Source organism: Channa argus, chromosome 12 (genome assembly GCF_033026475.1).
Source record: "Channa argus isolate prfri chromosome 12, Channa argus male v1.0, whole genome shotgun sequence".
Classification (NCBI taxonomy): Eukaryota; Metazoa; Chordata; class Actinopteri; order Anabantiformes; family Channidae; genus Channa; species Channa argus.
Window position 1 is genome coordinate 7,507,955 of NC_090208.1, and position 22,040 is coordinate 7,529,994.

Below are 22,040 nucleotides of genomic sequence, written 5' to 3' on the forward strand. Positions count from 1 at the left end.
TTAGTCTGCAGTTGTTTCCTCCCACTGTAGATGGTTAACTTTGTGCCTTTGGGGTCTGCATGTAGAGACTGTACACACTAAAACCACACACACACACACACACACACACACAGAACCACACATTAAGCAGTAAAAGACTAGTGCAGCCACATGACAACAATACATCATGTGGATTAAATGGTGCTATCACACTGGAACCTTGGAGCACTTTGCCCTGAACATTGTAGAGAGCCGAGGGATAGTTACAGATGTAGGATCTTCTAGGTCTGCAACTGAAAACATAACACACTTAACTCTTCCACAGTAAGTACACGTTCTCTATTTTACATTGTAATGGTAGATGATACAGTAGATTAGCACTGTGATTCTGTTAAGGTTATGTTTAATACAACAGTAGAGCATGATAATGATGAATAGGTAGAAGTTTTTGCATTGTAATCCTTTCCACACACCCCAGACACGCCAAGTCGTAAATGATAAATGTTGGTTATGTGTTTTTTTTTGTCAGTGAACAATTTACTCTCTCCAAGAGTACTTTGGAGTTTCAAGACGTATTACCTTTGCATGGATCCAACCTGCTGGGCGGTTTTGTCAAATTTCTGTTTCTCTCATCCTCTTTCGTCAGCAGTGTAGTGTCTGTTTAAATGTCAGAGTCCAAAGTTAATGCTAGTGAAATGAATGCATGTGTCACATACGTGGTTACCATATTTAGGTTTTCCACATGTGTGATGCCAGTAAGCTTCATTAAGCAGACAAACCTTTGAGAGCTTGGAGACTTTCTATACTTGGTGATATTGATTTTGTTATTATTGTCTCTGTGTCTAAGATGGGAAAAAGGAAAAGGCAGTTCTCAGGTTTGGAGCTAAACCTGATGGTCATCTTCACAATAATGATGGTAGTAGCCATCACTCTTATTGCTCTGTATATCACAGGAGAACCTGCAGTCATTAAAAACGGTAAGTCTGTAAAGTCATGCACAGGAACACAATTTTTATTTTTAGATTTCAAGATAAAAGCTTAGAATGAATATAACATACAGTTTTTGAATAAAAGAGAAAGAAACAAAGGAAAAAAGACAGTGTCAACATGTGTTTATTATGTGTAATAGTACTTGTAATTAAGATATACGTCAAAGTGAAGAAACTGGTCTGTGAAGTCTTAGGATGAATGAGATGTAGCTGCCGTTTACCAAAATAAAAGAAGAGAAATTTAGATTGTTTCTTTTTTTTACTAGCTTAAACATTCCATATGTTTGCAGGAACTACAGACACATTTGTTCCACAGTGTCCTATCATTTCGCTGGGGGAAAGAGTAGACTGTTTCCCCGATGGTGGAGCCTCTAAGGTATGGCCCATTATAATGTCAAGAATGCAAAATGATTAGTGTAACTGTGTCAGTAATTTGGGTGTGGCTCCCTAAAGACAGACATGAAACCCTGAATACAGAGGATGGGAGCTGTAACCCAGGATGGACTGTATTTCATTTAAAATAGATTCCATTAGTTTTATGAGACTGTCCTCCTGTGAAATACAGCAGATTAGGTTGTTTGTACTGTCCACCAAATACCACCAACAAAAATCTGTTAATGTTACTGGAGTTCTACGGGAGTTCTAGCATCTTATGCGATGCCAAAATAGGTGACACCTGCCTCCCTATGTGGCAGAGTTATTTTGGCTCACTGGGTCATAGGAGAGGGTAGGAACAAATAGCCCCACTATTACTCTAACTTAGCTTCGTCATTCTCATGTTCGATTTCCTCTTGCAGAGAACATGGTGATAATGGTAGAAACTGCAAAGTGAATGATGTAAATGCTAAGATCAAACATGTCTCTTTAACAGCTAAAATGTGAACAACGTGGATGTTGCTGGGGGCCACTGGATGAGAGGAGCGTTCCCTGGTGCTACTTCTCCACCAACCATGGATACACAGTGGAATCCATACAGCAACCAAATCTTTATGGTAAATTTCCACTTTCTAGCTCCCTCTTGCTGTGTTGACTGAACAGATACTGTACAGCCCATTTAATAACTTTCTCTAGAGGCTGATCGTCAGACTTATCACACATTGTGATCATTAAAACCTTTCAAGTCTAAAGGATCTTAGAAAGTTAAACAAAATTGGTTGTGCAGATTTATTTATATTTCTCTTGAATAATTTAATATAGTAAAGTTACAACGTTATTACAATAGTAAAAATTTAGCTTTATGCCTAATTATATGTATCTTAGAGGAAAAGTACTTAAATGCAATACTTTAGTATTATATTATGTTATAATCTGTAACTTCCTTTATTTATGTTTTATTTTGCAGAAATGAAAGCTCGGCTAAAGAGAATGCCCTCTCCTTCTGTATTTGGTGCTGATATACAAGAGCTGTCGTTTCACGCAGAAATGCAGACGAACAATAGACTCAGATTTAAGGTACACACTTAAATACACACCAAAACAATGATGTACACAACAAAAAATAAAAGTTGCTGTGCGATACGAGGCCACACTCACTTTTTATTCCTCAGATCTATGACGCTCACAGCCAGAGATTCGAGGTCCACCACGAGCACGTCAGGGGTGTCGGCAGCGATTCGTCCAGCCCAATTAGTACCACGCTGGAGATCACACAGAAATCCTTTGGCCTTATTATACGCAGGAAGGAGAACAAAAAAGTCCTGTGAGTGTTCACTGTGTTTTTTATGCATTCATTTGTGTCAGACATAGAGTGGATGTTCAGAACTACACTGTTGAACATTAGACATTAAAATATGTGTGACATGTTCAGCACATTCAACGAAACATACAATCAGAGTTTGTCTAAACTTAGACATACTTCATAGGATGGTGATCCACTTGAACTTCATCAAAGGCTTCTTAGAACAGCAAACGTCTTATCACTTTTCCACTAGTTTGAACATCTTTAAAGTTTTTAAAGTTGTTTAAAACCATTTAACACGCACACCATCCAAAGGCCCAAAACTTAATTTGAACACCTTTTCCTACAGAAGCTCACAGAAATTAAATGATTTTTGCAAGCATGGATCAAAGACAAGGGAAAACACCCAGCATGATGTTCATGATGTATTTTTTTTGCATTGTGTTTTTTAAATATTTCCACCAGTGAAATGTCAGTTGGCTTCTTTTATTTTCAGAATTTGTACTGTATTTGTATCTTATCTCTTTTCTTTTATAACACATATCTTTCTCTCTTTCCCAATCAGCCTGTTTGTTCACTTGCTTCTAATTCGTTTTCAGGTTTGACACCACATTGGCCCCGTTGGTGTTTGCAGATCAGTACCTACAGCTCTCTGCTAAATTACCATCTGCTAACATTTATGGCCTGGGAGAGCATGTGCACCGACAATATCGTCATGACATGAACTGGAGAACCTGGCCAATCTTCACCCGAGATGCTTTACCTAATGGGGTAACTAAAACACACAAAGATAGCAAAGTTTTGTGGTACCTGATTATCCCCTCAACCCTCTTTCTCTTTATCTCCTTCTCTGCAGAACACAAATAACCTTTATGGACACTATCCCTTCTTTCTCTGTCTGGAAGATGAAAGCGGAAAGTCATTTGGAGTCTTCCTCATGAACAGCAATGCCATGGGTAAAGACAAACACACACACAAGCAGTACGCTCGTATATAAACACATGACTTCATGCTCAAGCAGAAAGACGATGACACTGCCTTGAGGAAATCACATGATAGCCAAGCACACCTTGTGAAAATGTTGTAGTACTATCGTGCAAACTAGATTAACTTCAAAGTAGGTTTACCTATGTGTGTTTTGTTCAGAGGTGACTCTTCAGCCAGCTCCAGCCGTGACGTACAGGACAATTGGAGGAGTCCTTGACTTCTACATTCTTTTTGGAGAAACACCAGAACGAGTGGTGCAGGAGTTCGTTGAGGTGAGACCCTGCAGCCAGGTTTCAGGTTTTCTGGGCAAATTAGTTGTGCAAAAAGTGGATTGTGAGTCGCCTTCACATGGAGAATGCAATAACAGTATGTCCAATCCTGCTGTTCAGCTCATTGGCAAGCCTTTCATGCCTCCCTACTGGTCACTGGGTTTCCAGCTTTCTCGGTGGGACTACGGCAGCCTGAGCGAGGTCAAGAAAACAGTGGAGAGAAACCGTGCCGTGGGCATCCCATGTGTAAGATCCTGCATGCAGACTTTTATTTGTTTTACGCCTTAATTGTTTTTACTTTTATCAGTGTCACGGTTCATCAGATAATTTATTTTTCATGGATCAGAGGTGCACATAGCCAGCATTATTTTTTTCTCCTCATGCAGGATGTTCACTACACGGACATAGACTACATGGAGAACATGAAAGACTTCACGTATGATAAAGTCAAGTTCAGTGAGCTGCCCGATTTTGCTGACTACCTCCACGAGAGGGGACAGAGATACATCCTCATCCTGGTAACAAGCAGCTTTTTTGTAAAAGTTGTTTATGCATTTGATGGATTCACAGGCAAATTGACCTTCCTTTGTCCCCAGGATCCTGCAATAGCAACCAGTAAACTGGCTGGAAATGCTTCGTATGGCTCCTACGACCGTGGGACTGAGAACAATGTGTGGGTCACTGAATCAGACGGGAAAACCCCTGTGTTGGGAGCGGTGAGCTGCATTTGTTTACAGTATTTATAGCACATAAGTGTTTTCTATTTACTTTACAGATTTCAGCTAAAGTTAATAAGGCAATGCAAGTATTTTGTGGAGAGTCTATGCTTCTCTATTTCTCTAAATAAGAAGTGTTCTTGGTTGTTTCTGTTTAATGAGACAAGCACATGCACATGTGTGTGATCGCTTGTTGGAGCCAGGACAAGCAGAGGGACAGATGTGGACAGGGAGACAGGTAATGGCATAGATAGGCAGACTGACAGAGGAGCATATAGAAAGACAGTGAGAAACTTAGGTACAAAGGTCAGCAGGTTTGTTGGAAGTGTTACTTTATATGCACGTGTGTGTGTGTGTGTGTGTGTGTGTCTCAGTGTGGGTGTGAACACGTGAGCGCATGTAGACATTTCGTGGCTGGATGTGTAAAGATAAAAGATAACTGCAGCAGACTGTGCTCATTCCAGGTTTAGATGTATAATCATTGATGATTCTGTCACACGCGCACACACACATACACACACACACACACACACACACAGAGACTAAAGAAATTGTTGCGTTTACCTATAGAATAATGATTTTAGTTCAATATGTGTCAATTCAGGATACATATACAGAATGTACAGAGCACATGATAGTTCTAACTCTGTTACCTTCAATCAAGTTCAATCGCATTGAATATTTGTCTATTTTTTTCTATCCTTTTTGTTTCCTCTCTTCCATTATTCTTCGCTTACCTTATCTCTGCTTTCTCCCTGTCTTTATTTGGTAGTTTCCACTTGTCTTACCTGGTCATATGCCATTGCGTTGTTTGGATGTGCAGTATTGTGTAGATTATAGCTTTTCGGCAAATTAAAGCCATGTTGCAGATGCATTTTTAATGATGATCTGTAGTGTAAAAGTTCTGAAACAGAGATCAAAAACAACACATACATCCTTTCCAACCTATTAGCACGGAGTTGCAGATATCTTACCTTTACTGGAACAGCTCTGTCACAAAATTTGATACAATAACCCAGAAATTGGATATTTCTCCATCTCTATGACTTCACAAAGCAATGTGTCTATTTTGAAGGTGTAACGAGTGCTGCATTGTGAGGTGTTCAGGGACAACACAGAGTGTGTTTTTATATGTATATGTTTCGTAAAGGACAAATCCTGGTCAAAAATAACTCAGAGGTTCCTTGCAGTAGTACTGGAGGACAAAGCTATGCCATCTAGAGTAACGAGATCATCCAGATGGATGATATTTCAGAGATTGTTTTGGCCCAAATAATATGAATAATATGACAGTTTTGTCTGAGATTAGAAGTAGGAGCTGCTAGGAAGTCAAGGCATTTATGCTTAAAGTTTGATTAATTGATTTGATTCATCTGATTTCATAGATAGATATACCTGGGTATCATCAGCATAGCAATGGAAATGTATGGAGTGTTTTCTAATGATGTTACCTAAAAGAGACACATATAAAGTATTGGTGCTAACAGAGAGCATTTTGGAACTAACTTTTGTGTGCATGGAAGATTCCAGTCTCTGTAATAAATGGTTGTGATCAATGGTATTAAATGCAGCACTAAGGTCTAACAGAATAAGTATAGAGACAAGTCCATTATCTGAGGCCAAGAGAAGATCGTTGGTGTCTTCAAACAAATTATTATTCCTGTACAGGTGGTATAAACATATATGCTTTGCAATTGCAATTCGCATAAATGCTTTGCAATTATGTGAATTATAAAAGGATTTTAGAAATGAAGGGGAGAGTGGTCTGTAATTGACTAAAACACCCGGATCAGGACAAGACTTTTTAATTTGATTACAGCAACCTTATAGGCCTTTGGGACATAGCTTGAAGAGATAATATTTTCAGAGTTTGATTACATATCTAATAAAAACTGATGGTTAACAACACAGATTCTCACATTCTCTGCCTCTCAGGTGTGGCCAGGAGAAACGGTCTTTCCAGACTACACCAGCCAAAGCTGCATCGAGTGGTGGGTTAATGAGTATGAGAGATTTTCCAAGGAGGTCAAACATGATGCCCTCTGGATTGTAAGTCACTTTCAAATGCATATAATGAAGGTGTGTGTTTGCTGATTAGCTGAGAGGTTGTGAGCTTGAAGTTTTCTGCATCATTACTCGGCTTGTTGCAATACACATCATTCCCCCATTTTAATTCAAATGTAAAGTTCTGCATATTGCTGTGTTATATCAAACAATGGTGTGTGATGCATTTGCAGGACATGAATGAGGTCACTAATTTCATGAAAGGATCAAGTAAAGGTTGTGCCATTAACAACCTCAACTACCCTCCCTTCACTCCAAGTAAGACGTTTGGTCCTTTAGAGACATTAGAAGTACTATATATAATATGTTTACTATATTAAATCATAACCATGGTATGTTATCAGAGATTGAACCAAACATGTTAAAATAAAATTTTGGACAGACAACAATGCTACAGCCAGTATGTTCTCCTTCAAATGTAAAGTCAGTTTCTGTTTTGGCCTGTCTGGTCCTGTCCAGTCCCCATTTGCCCAGTGATATACATGATTATGGGACTGGGCACTACTTTTACTCCAACTGTGTCCTTAACAGAATGACTATAGCTCGAAAGGCCTGCTCTCTATAACTTCTTTCACCTTTTTTACCTCCTTTATCTTTTCGCACCCCCCAGAGATTGCAGGTGAGGTGATTTACGGTAAGACACTCTGTATGGATGCAAAGCATGCCTGGGGGGACCATTACGATGTCCACAGTCTGTACGGCTACTCCATGGTCCTGGCTACTGAAAAGTGAGTTCATTTGCAATTGGTGTTGGTGTTGTTAACATCTATTTAGGACAATACATGGACATGTGCTATACCTAAGTTTGCTTTGACTTTGAATGTGACTTAAACTGTAAAATAATATTAACCAGAATGAACAAGCAAAATCATAATTGTGATCTATAAAATTTCAATATGAAATATTTCTCTTTGCTCTGCTCTTGTTCTATATATCTCCATGCTGCTTCCTTTCCAACCCACAGAGCTCTGCAGAGTGTGTTTGGAGGAAACCGAACCATGATGTTGACCCGCTCCTCCTTTCCAGGCGTGGGGAAATACTCAGGTCACTGGCTGGGGGACAATGCTGCCAACTGGAACGACATAAAATGGGCGATTCCCGGCATGCTAGAGTTTGGGCTCTTTGGAATTCCCTATGTGAGTAATAAGCCTTCACATAACAGGAAACACTGTTTGTATTAGGCTCAAAGTGCATAAGTTTGACAAGAATTTAAAAAAATCTACCTTGTTGCTATTATACGGCTTCACAGGACTGCAAAGATTTCTCACAAAGGTTTCCCTGTGTGTTTCAGATCGGAGCTGACATCTGTGGATTCTTTGGCAACTCCACTGAAGAGTTATGTCGTCGCTGGATGCAGGTGGGGGCTTTCTATCCCTTCAGCCGGAACCACAATGCTATGAGCTTCACGGTACTGTCAAAACATTTTGTTTACAGTTTGTAGTTTAGACATTTCCATTTCATTTATCACACAACCATTGTTTGGTCTTAAGGGTGGCAGGGTCCATGCTTCATTTAATTTCATTCATACACATTAACACTGTTCAGGCACAAAAGTCCAGTTTGTTAAAAATAGAAACTTATGTCAGTATATAGTATGGAGATCTTCACCTGGTAGCAGTGGGAGGTGCTGTGGGAAAAGAAAAGAATCAAATTCATAACTCTGTCTTCAGCCCCAGGATCCAGCTGCCTTTGGCCCTGACTCGATGCTGGTGAATACCTCTAAACATTACCTGATGATACGTTACACACTTCTGCCTTACCTCTACACACTCTTCTACAAAGCCCACACCACAGGGGAGACTGTCGTACGTCCTGTCATGCATGAGTAAGTCATTAAAAATATTGGAAGTGCTGTATATACTCTCCAGTCTTGGAATCACAGTGATAATAATCTGTATGTCCCTGTGTGTGTACACATATACGATATTATGCGTTTTGTGAATTACTTTCTGTATTTTATGATATTATTATTACTGTTGACTGCTGTCTGTAAACCAAATTGCCCTCTATGGATGTTAAAGTTTTACTATAAACTTTTAGGATGAAATACATCAGTTCTCCCACACTCAAATTACACATACGCCAAAGTCAATACACGTAACAAAACAGCAAACTGAGCTGGAGAAGACACCACTTGAAAGCATAACAAAATGCTAATACTTCATGTTGATCAATTACATCTGAGCAGCAACAGCAGAGCAGCAAAGCTGATTTTTTCCGGCCTTGTAAACACAAGCAGCAAAGCAGCAGAAACTTAACTTACCACAGTCTGATGTTGAGTCGAAACCCAGTTAACAGTCTGATGACAGAGGATAATCATGCATGTAGCCTAATAACTCTGCGTCTGTCCTGGCCTTGAAAGTGATGGTAGTTTGACAACCAGCAGAAAATCAAGGGCAGTGGGCAGATGACATTGTGTTGTAGATCTCAGCTGTAGTGGCAAAAAGTGTAGATATGGGTGTACCGCTAACAGTGAGTGACAGGTCGTAATGTGCGCACTGTCACTTAAATATAATTGGATCTTGGCACACAGCAAATAGGCCAATCACAATGAAGCATGTTCCTAACATGTGCCAATCAGCCAAAGCAAGCACCACTTCTATAACTGTCACATGCGCTGCCCATTGGTAGGTGAACTGCACCACCATCATTTGTCAGAGTTGACAAAAGCAATTGGAATTGTAAAAAGTCTCTATTTGATTTTTTTTCACCTTTAGCAAATCCCACATCATAAATTAGGTTTGTCAGCGAATTATTGTTTGTTTTTTGGGACACAACAAAAAGATTTATGTAAATAATTAGATTCACTTCTCGGTCACTCTAAAGGTTCTACTCTGACAATGCCACCTGGACTGTGGACCGCCAGTTCCTCTGGGGAAAACACCTGCTCATCACACCTGTATTGGACCCGGTTAGTCAGTGCGCACACACACACACACACACACACACACACACACACACACACACACAAGAGGTGTAGACAGAAGATAGTGTTACTGACAGCAAACAAAAAAATCCACCTAATAAGAAACCTTTTTGTCTACTCCGCAAATCAGCAGCCTATAATGTAGAAAAAATCTTCAACAACAAAATATATAAATAAATTTGTTCTTGTTTTTGCAGGGTGTGAACACAGTAGTGGCGTATGTACCAGATGCTGTGTGGTATAACTATGAAACGGTAAGAAAACCCTATCGCAATATAAGATTTTGAGATATATATGATGCATTAGGTAAAATCACTGCTGGTAAATATGAATTCATATTTACTTACAACAGATAATTTAGTTTAAAAGTAAAAAGTTTTTTTATATTTCTGTTACATTTACATCCTTTATGGAAACAGGATACTATAATATATTGCAGTGGAATGCAATGTGTTTCAAACCCATATGGACCCATAAAAATATGTTTGAATTGTTAAAATTTGAACATTTAAACATATTTAATCAAACAGAAATATATGCAGGTAACTCAAAACAAGTATAGCAGGCACAGGTTAACAGAGCACGTAGATCACAAGATGTTTAAGTACCACAAATCAGTTGGGAAACTTTGATGGCAATTTTAATGCTGTGCTTCACAACGAACCCAGAGGTGTCATAAAGCTATAACCACTTTTTCAACCACTGGTAGAGGCATCACAGAGACGGTCTCATCCACAGAGCAACACGTTCAGGAGTTTAGGCAGATTAATAGATCCAGTTTTCTGTTAATCAGATGGAACGACTGTCAGACCGCAGAAAGCAGGTTGAGATGTACCTGCCAGCTGACAAGCTTGGGTTGCACATCAGGGGGGGTGCAATCCTCCCCACTCAGAGTCCTGATATCACTACAGCATACAGGTAAACACACACACGAACAGTGTTAATCTTAAATAATTTGGATTGCAACAAACTATCACGTACATTATTTACATATTATGAATGTGTTTAGCCATCGTTTATTTGAATCAGCTTGTAATTACACATGCACATGGCGTTTGTGTGTGTTTATGTCTTTAGTCGTCGTAACAACATGGGTTTGATTGTTGCTCTTGATGACATCAACCAGGCAGCTGGGGAGCTGTTCTGGGATGATGGAGATACTCGAGGTACGTCATTTCACACTTTCTTTTTTTTTTTGTATTTGTTCAAACGTATTAATCAGTTTCTTCCGGACTTGCTACTGTTACTCATACAAGTGCACTTTTGTGCGTGTCACACCCGTGTGATATTCAGTAAGTTCACACACAAACAAATAAAGGTCAGTTGTGCTACTGTTTGACATCTGCTCTTTCTACAGCAACTGTGGAAAAAGGCAACTACATCCACTACACATTCTCTGTTGTCTATGTAAGTTTCCTTCACATGCATCTAACACATCTTTCAAACATTTACTTTTTGATTATTAGACTACTGAAGCTTTGTCTGTATTAAATATCCTATAGTCCTACTTGCAGGATTGCATTGGGTGCTTAATCTAATCTGATAACCATTAGCATTTTAAGTTTTAAAGCAACCAAGGATTTTATTGGATATAAATTAGACATATACTGTAATTGTGTGTTTTTGCCTTATAGGGACTCCTGACAATGCAGGTGACCCATGCTGGGTACAGGGACCCGAACAACCTGAAGTTTGGGAACATCACTGTCCTCGGGGTGCCTTATCCTCCCATCTCTGCATCTGTGACTCACGTTGGTGCTGGAACCCTTGGAAACACTACCACCACAGTGCCGAACACCAACATACAGTACGACGGAGCCAAAAAGGTAAATGCGCACAACAGGGTAGCAGTGCAGCTGCCATCCAACGTGCTGGGTTACAGTAATTTAGGGTTCAGTGTCTTACCCAGGGACACTGTGATATGAACAGGGTGAATTAAAGGTCAAACAACAGCGCTGTCTACCTCATGCACAGGTATAGCTTGAGAACCAGAGGCTCTGCCTCCCATTCTACAGATGGTGAATCACTAATGTGAAATAGGGCTCCACATGATTTGTTGTAGGAATGATTCATAATTGCTGGCAGAGGCAGAGGAGGAAATTAACCGCTGTCAAACTTAGATCCTGTCTCAAGAAAGCATGTCTGAGCTTACTACATTAAGGGGATTGTTCCCAATTTATCATCCATGGACAATTAATAATTCTCCTTCTTGTTTTTTCTCCCTTACACAGGTTCTGTTTCTTCATGGACTGTCCCTGACCCTTGGAGAGACCTACCTGGTGCAGTGGGAAATTGCGCCAGAAGAATATCAGCGCTTTGACTGCTATCCAGAGGAGAATGCATCTGAGGCAAAGTGCAGGGGCAGAGGCTGTATCTGGGAGGTGAGTGGTGACGGATGAGATGTATCTGTGCATGTATACACAATAATTTTATAATGTCAAAATCCTTACCTCTTTTGATTCTTTCTCTTTTTAGCCAAGCAACATCGATGGCGTCCCAAAGTGCTTCTACCCCAAAGACTATGGCTACACTGTAACAGCGGCCCAAGAAACCGACTCAGGCATGACAGTTAATATCACTCAGAACCCTAAGTACCGGAGCAGTGGTCGTCCTGAGTCACGGGACATTGACACACTCCGTGTTGAGATCCGTTACCACAGTGGTGACATGCTGCAGTTCAAGGTGTGTATCAGGAGGTTTGTCAGTGCTGTTTCCTGCACTCTATCTTTGTTCATTTGCATTATACTCATAAACACACACACAAACACTAATGTACTAACATTTCCTCCCCATCCAGATCTGGGATCCGGCCACAGATCGTTACGAGGTTCCAGTGCCGCTTTCGCTTCCTGTTACTCCTGAAACTGATGAAAACAAGAGGCTTTACAAGGTCTTTATCACAAACAAGCCATTTGGCATCCAGGTCGTAAGGAAAAGTACAGGAACTAAGATGTGAGTATTGCAGTTGTGCAAAAAATTAATCAGATGTGTGTCATTAATTTATTATTGGCTTCCTGTCTCTTACAAGAGACAGGAAGGCCCTTTTTTATTTTTTTTTATTTTACATCAAATAGGTTTTCCTGGTTAGCTTAATTAATTACCTTAGTAAATACTAAAGCCATTCTGAAGCAGCTTGTTGAATTAGGTCCCTTAAATTGTCATATAGAAGCCTTTCTTTCTGGCTGAATAAAGTAATGCTGTAAGTAAAGTGGTGCTGAGCAATAGAAGAGCTGTCGATGTCATATCGTTTTGGATAATTGCCATTTCTACGGGGAAAAAAGTTCCATTTCAGGTCTCTACAGTTTAATTATTACTAGTCATAGTTGTAATTTCAGATATGAAAAACAAATCCAGACATCCATTAATAATTTCTAAAATACATTATCATGTTGTTGGAAACATTCTAGTGTAGATCACAAATTCTCTCAATCATATAATCAAATTTTTGTTTCAGCTGGGACTCCTCTGTGCCAGGTTTTACCTTCTCAGACATGTTCCTCCAAGTGTCCACTCGCCTGGCATCAGAGTTTATCTACGGCTTTGGAGAAACAGAGCATCCCACCTATAAACACGACCTCAACTATCACACCTGGGGTATGTTCTCCAAGGACCAGCCACCTGGTGTAAGTATCATGCTAAAAGTATATGTTCTGTATCTTCACAAATGTGAGAAATAAAGGAATTCATGAATTCATGTCTTTAAAAACCCGCACACTCTCTATCCCTGTGCTACAGTACAAGATGAACTGCTATGGAGTGCATCCCTTCTACATGGGCCTTGAGAACACCGCAGATGCCCATGGTGTGCTGCTCCTAAACAGCAATGCCATGGGTGGGAAACACACACACAAATGCACACAACCATTGATTTACAACAAGAAACCCTTAGTCCCAAACACATCTACAGTTATTCAACATATGCAATGAGTGTTTGTTTACTAATGAATGAGGCTGAAGTCCATGTTTTAAGCACATCTTTTTTGGGGGTGGGGGGACCAACAGAGTGCAATGAGCTGAATTCCACAAAAAAATGAGCAGGCATCAGACATACACTATACACACATACTGTTTTAAGCACACATTCCAAACCTTATCTAATTAGACTAAGATCATGAAAAAATGGAAATCATACTTGTTTAATGATAAATAATATACACTGTACAACCCTAAGAGACATCATTGTCTTGTTTGCTTTATGTCCAGATGTGACTTTCCAGCCTACTCCAGCTTTAACCTATCGAACCCTGGGGGGCATCCTAGATTTCTACATGTTCCTGGGACCTACACCTGAGATGGTGGTTCAAGATTACACTGCAGTAGGTCTTCTTGGACTTCTGTTTGCTTCTATGTGTTTCTGCACCCTTCTATACTTAGCCTAATGGCGCTCATTTCTTCTTAACAGCTGATTGGACGACCTGTTCTACCTGCCTATTGGTCCCTTGGGTTCCAGCTCTGTCGTTACGGTTATGCCAATGACACAGAGATAAAAGATTTATATGACAAAATGAGGGCAGCGGGTATACCCTATGTAAGTTCTCTGGCAAATATTTTGTTAAAAAAAAAAAATCTATTTAACTTCATTTAAATTTAGCTTTAACTGGCATTGGTTGTAGGATGTGCAATATGCAGACATTGACTACATGAATCGTCAGTTGGACTTTGTCCTGGACCCAGATTTTCAAAACCTGCCTAGCTTGGTTGATGAAATGAGAGGTGATGGCATGAGATTCATCTTCATCCTGGTAATGATATCTCATAACACACAACATCAGTCGTACACATTAACAGCCTACTGACTTTGACACATCTTATTTAGCTTTAAAGACTTAAAGTCCTGATTCAGACCTAAACAATTATGTTGTAAACTCTGAGGCATATCAGCTGATGGTTAAAGAAGAGGTCTCACTCTTTTTTGAGAGTCTAGAGACATCTATCCCCCTCTGATTGTTCAGAGGTGTCAGAGTGATACCTCTTACCTCTGACATAGACAATCTTTGGGTACAGACAGCAGTTGACTACCGCAAGTTTCATTTGTCCTATTGTAACGTATATCCTGCAAATACTTTCAGCTAGCAACAGATTATCTGAGCTGCTGTATAATATTTCAACCGACAAACACATACTGTAGCCAACAGGTGCAGTACAGTGAGGGAAACTAGTCCTCAAGTTAATCAAGCATTATTGACATTATTCTCTTAAACATTTGCGGCTAAATATTCTTGGGCAGCTCATCTTAGTAAAGTTTATGAGTGAGGAAACAGTAGATTGGACACTGAGAGTTCATCAGCCACAAGACATATGTAAACATTGGGCAGAGATATTGAAGGGTCATATATATTTAGACAAGCATTGTGCATATTTCAGGATCCAGCCATCTCAGGCAATGAGACAGCTTACCCCGCATTTCAGAGAGGTAAAGAAGCAGATGTCTTCATCAAATGGCCCAGTGACATCAGTAATGGAATTGTCTGGGGGAAGGTAAGAGGGACAGTATGACCACACAAAAATACACAAGCGTGTTTTTATTAAGTGTAATATAGGAAGATGCAATGATGGTATAATTTGTACTCTGTTTTAAAGGTATGGCCAGATTATCCCAATGTGACAGTCAATGAATCTCTGGACTGGGATACCCAAGTAGAGGTACAATACTTCCATGTTTACCTGCCTGAGGCCTAATACTTTTTTGCTTCTGAATACTGGAAAGTAAAATATGTCTAAAAAGTGCAGCTGCCAATAGACATTTTGTTATATTATGTCCTGATTATGTAATTGTCCCTCTTGCAGAACTACAGGGCTTACACTGCATTCCCCGACTTCTTCCGTGCTTCAACAGCAGCATGGTGGCACCGGGAAATCCAGGATTTCTATGAACATACCATGAAATTCGATGGCCTCTGGATTGTGAGTCTGACAAAATGCTCTTCTGTCCATTTTTATCTCATTATACTTGTTTTCATTTAACTTCCATATTTTATTCAGGACATGAATGAACCTGCAAGTTTTGTCCATGGTACAGTTGGAGGGAAATGTCTTGGTGATCCACTTCTAGAAAATCCTCCGTACATGCCACGTAAGACACAATAAATTATATTTTTGCTATCCTCATGTTGTAACTATGTTATTAAGCTGTAATAACCTCAGAAGTATGCATTTAAGTAATTATGTGTATCTTTGCATGTGTGTGTGTGTTTATACACTGTACCAAAGCTCTGGAGTCCAAACATCTTGGTTTAAACCATAAGACTTTGTGCATGAACAGTGAGCAGATCCTAAGTGATGGAAAGAAAGTCAGACACTACGATGTCCATAACCTCTATGGCTGGTCCCACACCAAGCCCACATATGAGTAAGTAATATTTTTATACATGACTGTGCTTGGTTGTGTGTTATTATGTAAGTTTTTGTCCAATCATATTTTTTTTTTTGCTTGGCAACATCTGTATTTTGGGTTGAAAATTTAAAAAAAAATTTGAAAAAAAATTTGTGTGCTGCCCAAACAAACACATTTCTTTTAAAGTTGCCTTCTAAGTTTATCAAATTTGATAAAGTGCCCTCAAATGTGTCCCCACATTAGAAGTAAGTAATAAAGAGGCCTGCAAGGTGCTCTGCAGAAGAACAACTATGGTAAAGTGCTTGATAGGTCCCCCACAATACAGTAAAGGTTCACAGTTATCGTAAAATTATATTCCCGTCAGATTGCAAGAGTTGGTTGAAGAGTCAGGGGATGCTGATCCCAGGTGTTTTTGCTTTGATTAGCATCTCAATTAACTGACTTCAGGCCATTTGCTTCTAAAATTAAGAGGAACAAGAGAAACAGACTTCTACTTGTTGCTAATTTATGTATTCTATGTGTGTATGTTGTTACATGTAAGATATATCCCTGAGTCTTTCTTCTCTTTGCAGTGCCCTGTTGAATGTCACAGGTGAAAGAGGAGTAGTGGTGACCAGGTCCACTTACCCCTCCAGTGGAAAATGGGCTGGACATTGGCTGGGAGATAATTTTTCAAGCTGGGATCAGCTATACAAATCCATCATAGGTATTTATAAACAGAGAATTGCTCTTTGGAACAAAAATATTTCCATGAGTAATGCCACAGCTTTCTGGCACACATCTGAAGGGGCGTCCTTACAAAAGGCTACATGTAAAAAAAAAAATAACAACAACAATAACAAATGTGCGATTGTACATAACTTCTCATTTTTGTTTGTTTTACAGGAATGATGGAGTTCAGTCTGTTTGGCATTTCTTATGTAAGTATCAAGACATAACCTCGCCCTCTTTAAGTAAATTACAGCCATCTGAGTGATGTCCATCTCTTTCAGACTGGGGCAGACATATGTGGGTTCTTTAACACAGCTGAGTATGAAATGTGTCTTCGCTGGATGCAGCTGGGTGCCTTCTATCCATACTCCCGTAACCACAACAGCAAGGGTAACCCAGTGAGTGAACTCATACTTTTATCATACTACATGTTTTGTACTTGTGCATTCATATTATCTAGACATAAACTATTATTAAAATTAGGCTACGCTATGCCTAGGAGAAATGCTTGTGGGTAGACATAACTAAACAATATTCCTTCTGTAGGTCTTTAGATCACAGAAACCACAAACCAAAAGGGATGTAGTGTACAGATTTGTATATGAGATGCAATACCTTGTACTGCTGGTGGTGAAATAACAAACTTGATTTTTCACAGAATTTAGTTATTACTATTATTTCTTTTAACAAAGCAATTTTTCACACTTTTTCTGTAAGAGACAAGATCCCGTTTCTTGGAATTCCACCTTCAGCGAGGCCTCTCGGAACGTCCTGAACATTCGCTACACTCTCCTGCCCTACCTGTACACTCTGATGTTTGAGGCTCATACTAAAGGAACAACAGTAGTTCGACCACTCCTGCATGAGTAAGCACAGAAGCATTACAGTCTTCTTCTTTCTGCTAATGTCATGACCTGAGCATTATATTTAGTCATCTCATCAAATTAATTAGTTACTACCAGTTTGGACCTTGTACAGCCCCTGGTAGGGTCTCTCAAGGGAAAGTGGTCCCAGAGGAGGGTCAGGACAAAGTGTTGTCCACATAAACCCTGATGAGATGGCAATTTGGGAATGTGGTACCTCGCCTGGAATAGGAAGACTGGGGCACTCTTCTGGAGCCAGCCCTGGGAGGAGACAGGAGAGCATCTGGTGGCAGGCAAGGCAGGGAGTCTAGCCCTGCTTATCCAAGGCTTCGTAAGCTAGTTCTGGGAACATCGAAGGTTACCTATCGGATGCGGAAGGAGCCGGGAGCAGGTGCGAGAGGTAGAGCAATACAAACTAGACCTCGACGCATAGCACAAGCTCCTTAGTGGTGAGTCACCAGGTGTGGATAAGATTCGCCCTGAGATGCTGAAGGCTCTGGATATGGTTGGGCCTTTCAGGGTGATGTGCCTGTTCAGCATTATGGAGTGGCAATCTGGGTTGGTGGTCCCCATTTTTAAAAATATACCAGAGGGTATTATACTACTCATCCTCTCTGGAAAATCTGTTGCCAGGGTGGTCTGACCTGTCAAACCTCAGATTCAGGAGGAGCAATGCGGGTTTCGCCCTGGTTTTTGTGATTTTCAAAGAAATATTTCTAGGTTCAGTCGGTGGGAGGAGAGTGTCCAGTTTTGGGACCTCTGAATGACTTCTCTGCTTTTTGCAGATGATGTGGTTCTGTTGGCTTCATTAGATCGTGACCTTCAGCATGCACTGGGATGGTTTGCAGCAGATTATTAACCGGCTAGGATGCGGGTCAGCACCTCCAAGTCTGAGACAAAGGTTCTTTCCCAGAAAATAGTGCATTGCCCCCTTCATGTTGGGAATGAGTCACCACCCCAAATGAAGGAGTTTAAGTATCTCGAGGCCTTAAACTAACTTGCAAGGTGAAGCTCTCAATTTTCCATTCAATATATGTTCCAACCCTACAAGCAGCCGAAATGAGTGTCAAAGGAAGGGTGGCTGGACTGAGATAGGGTGCAGAGTTCTGAATGCCCTTGAAAAAGGCACTCTAGTTCCTTTGTAGGTGTATGAAGGCCAACTATAGATGCCTGGCAGTTCACATATGGGAATTTGTGGGACTATAAAAAAAGAGATTGTATTTAGGAAGCAGACATAGAGATTTTTTTTTTTAGTCAAGTTTTAATGCATTCTTTGTTGCTGTGTTCCAGGTTTGTACATGAAAAACATACCTGGGAAATCTACAAGCAATTTCTCTGGGGCCCTGCATTACTTATCACCCCAGCCCTGGAAAAGGTGTATATACTCTCTCTCATACACACACACAAACAGACACAAATATATACTCATACTTCTTTAATCTAACCCAAAATATAATCCTAATCCTATAGCTAGGTCTTGACCCTGAAACAGCCCTTTGAAGAAGTGAGGATTGACCAAAATGTCCATATATTCCAAAGGATGTCCTCATTGTATAAGGGAATGCTTGGTCCTCACTAAGTAGTAAATACAAGCACGCACACTTGTACTTCTATCTTTAATATAATGCAACCCTATTAAAAACCTTAAAACAAAGACTTAAACCTGAAACAACACTTTGAAGAAGTGAGGACTGGCCAAAATGACCTCATATTCTTAAAATGTCCTCACCATTGGGGAGGTCCTCTCTAAGTAATACATAAAAGTAAACACACATACGATTTAGATTTTTTTTTTTTACTTTGCTTTGCTTTTTATCATTGTCATTAAAGATACAGCTTGTCACCGATTATAGTAATAACTGTCAGGTTTCCTAGTGGCTGTATTTCTTCTTCGGTTAACTGAGTTTCTCATTGGCAGGGAGCCAGGGATGTGAATGGCTACATTCCCAATGCACGCTGGTATGACTTCTACACAGTAAGTTTAAGTCTAAACCCCGACACTGCATTTGCTGAATTCTAAGCTTCCAGTATCAACTATGTATTTAAGCCAATAGTGTACCAGGTCAAAAAAATGCAGTAATCTTTAGGACTGAACAATAAATATTACTAACTGGCTTATTAGTGCATGCATAATGTGGATATATTCAAGTATGTTCCTAACATCTAAAAGTATGCACAGCACTAAATGCAATAAGTGAGGTGTATGTAACTGCATTCCTTATGATTTACTATCACACAACTGCTAATTACCTGCAAAAGAATTGAATAAAATAAATCATAGTCAAACTAATTGTGGAAAAGGTTTTTATGGCACCTATGTTAATTATTGTTATGGCCTCTTTCATCAGGCCAAAGACATTGGAGTGCGCAGTCAAATGCTTAACATGCCAACACCAATGGACCATATAAACCTTCATATCAGAGGAGGATATATCTTACCCTGGCAGAAACCAGAAAATACTACAGCTTACAGGTGAGTGCGCACGTCACGGCACACACTGCTATAGGTCAGCATCCTTTATACTTTATATTTAGGCATAAAGCTTGTATGTATTGCTGCAGTGTTTGAGTATTTCAAAAACTCTTTCTCTGTGAAAATGTGTCACCGCAATCATGAGTGTTGAAGCAGCCATGTTACCAGGTAGATTCTCCCTAACAGAAATGATAGTGTAGTTGTTTTCCGCAGCAGATATTAATAGATGGCATCCTTAAGATATTATTTTTAACTCTTTCCACCTTCTTTTGTGTTAAGTCGGAAGAATCCTTTAGGACTGATTGTTGCTCTGAGTGACAGTGGAAAAGCTCAAGGATCATTCTTCTGGGATGATGGAGAAGGAATAGGTGAGAAAAAGGTCACCCGTAAAATTCCACAACTCTGTATAGCAATGCCGTTACATAACTGATTGTTATGTGATATATGATTATGTGAATTAAATCAGTGAGTAGATTTTCACCATTATATTATTATTATTATTATTATTATGTTATATTTGCTGTAAGTTGATCTGTGTCAACAGTCCTATGTTGCCAGTGTCATTTCTCCTCATAGTCACAAATTTTCTCTCCTCAGACACAGTTGAGACAGGACGGTATCTGCTAACTACTTTTACTGCAGAGTCGGTGAGTTCAGTGGCCATAATTATTGTTTCTAATTACACAACAGCATGTGATGGGAAGATGTCAAAGACAAACTGTTGGCAAAAATTAGCACTTGAACAGCAGATGAGTGAGCTCTCTCCGTCCGTCCCTTACACTGCTGCTGGCTTGTCTCTCCCCATCAACGTTGTATTTTATAATTTAACTTTAAATAGCCATCAGTTTTGAATTGATTACCATTTTTGCCTCGGTTTGCAATGCTGGAAAGTGAGCTTTACTTGGCTTTTACTTTTATCGACCGCAGCTAAACACTACTGACAGTAATCTGCAAAAAGCTAACAATGAGCACACAATGAGATGGTTCAAATGTCATGCTTCAGTTATTGTTTTAATAATTTATCCAACATTGTTAAACCATGTTTACAACTCTTCTGCAGTATATAATGCTTTAGACTATTTAATGCTGAATAAACAGTTATGGGACCTATCTTGATGTTGATGTCCTAATCTGCACCTGGTTGTGTGATAATTTTCAACATATACATAAAAGCTGATTTAAAGTTGATAGCCAGCTTTTCTATAAATCGGTAAGATCCTGACATTAAGATGTGGAAGTGCCTTAAGATGAGTTTTTCCATGAAGAGAAAGGAATTGAATTACATGTCTAGAAAGTCTTCTGCTCTCATTGTTACATCCTCCTTTTTTTAATGTGTTCTTTTCCAGAACACACTAACCAGTCAGATCATACAAAAAAACCTGGCCCCAGCTGACCGATTGATCCTGGGTGTGGTGAAAGTTTGGGGTGCAGGCAGTGTTAAGATCACACAGGCGACACTAACAGATGAGACTGGAGCAGCGTATCCACTGACACCGGAGCACAACCTTGACACTCAGGTCAGTAGAGTTTGAGGGCAATATGAGGATACGTTTAATTACAACTTTTAAAACGTGTCCTATTAAACCACTAAAAAAAAGTTGAGTCCTGCAGACCTGGGGTCCCCACTATGGTTTGAGTCATGTTCTGCTACCTGCAAAACAAGTCAGCCTTTAAAGGCAAATCAGGACAGACACACTTTATAGAAAATAAAAACATACTCACCAAACACCGACGACGAATAAAGAAGTTAATGTTAAAACATAAAATGATCACATTTATAATCTCTCTCTTCTTGTTTTTATACTGTAGGAATTGATTATAGATGCAACCCTGAAGGCGATCCATGTTGATCAGCTGTTCACCATAACATGGAAGACAGATGTTTGAATGGAGTTAAGTCTTTTATTGGCAAACAATTTAAGTGTACATGCACTTTTTTTTAAATGTTAAACAATTTTATACGTTCCTTGGCTCGCTGAGGTGCCCACATATGTATGTTCGATAGTACAACCTAACCTGTTTTAGTTACATGATGCTGCCTTTAAACTTTA

General features: G+C 39.6%; 1 protein-coding gene across 1 annotated transcript; it reads left to right on the top strand.

The window, feature by feature from the left end:
• The first annotated feature begins 175 nt into the window (after positions 1-175).
• Positions 176-21,937, top strand: LOC137137526 (sucrase-isomaltase, intestinal-like). Its single transcript, XM_067523892.1, has 48 exons — positions 176-303; positions 827-956; positions 1,259-1,344; positions 1,840-1,960; positions 2,311-2,420; positions 2,516-2,667; positions 3,246-3,417; positions 3,503-3,602; positions 3,793-3,905; positions 4,023-4,148; positions 4,289-4,420; positions 4,499-4,618; positions 6,554-6,667; positions 6,856-6,940; positions 7,293-7,410; positions 7,647-7,818; positions 7,974-8,090; positions 8,353-8,507; positions 9,509-9,593; positions 9,806-9,862; positions 10,402-10,526; positions 10,686-10,774; positions 10,966-11,015; positions 11,243-11,434; positions 11,840-11,989; positions 12,084-12,290; positions 12,406-12,560; positions 13,063-13,231; positions 13,344-13,440; positions 13,812-13,924; positions 14,011-14,136; positions 14,222-14,350; positions 14,973-15,086; positions 15,189-15,251; positions 15,396-15,512; positions 15,591-15,681; positions 15,819-15,957; positions 16,515-16,648; positions 16,828-16,862; positions 16,935-17,051; positions 17,371-17,519; positions 18,807-18,891; positions 19,435-19,491; positions 19,865-19,989; positions 20,269-20,357; positions 20,587-20,636; positions 21,336-21,506; positions 21,799-21,937. The coding sequence occupies exons 2-48, from the start codon at positions 827-829 to the stop codon at positions 21,874-21,876; spliced, it is 5,481 nt and encodes a 1,826-aa protein (XP_067379993.1). The 5' UTR covers positions 176-303; the 3' UTR covers positions 21,877-21,937.
• Positions 21,938-22,040: the final 103 nt, after the last annotated feature.

Excerpts from the sequence above, each read along its gene's own strand:
- LOC137137526 (XM_067523892.1), top strand. The coding sequence starts at position 827 with ATGGGAAAAAGGAAAAGGCAGTTCTCAGGTTTGGAGCTAAACCTGATG. Across the intron at positions 3,603-3,792 it reads CATGAACAGCAATGCCATGG|AGGTGACTCTTCAGCCAGCT; the intron begins GTAAAGACAAAC and ends TGTTTTGTTCAG. Across the intron at positions 17,052-17,370 it reads ACAACAGCAAGGGTAACCCA|AGACAAGATCCCGTTTCTTG; the intron begins GTGAGTGAACTC and ends TTTTTCTGTAAG.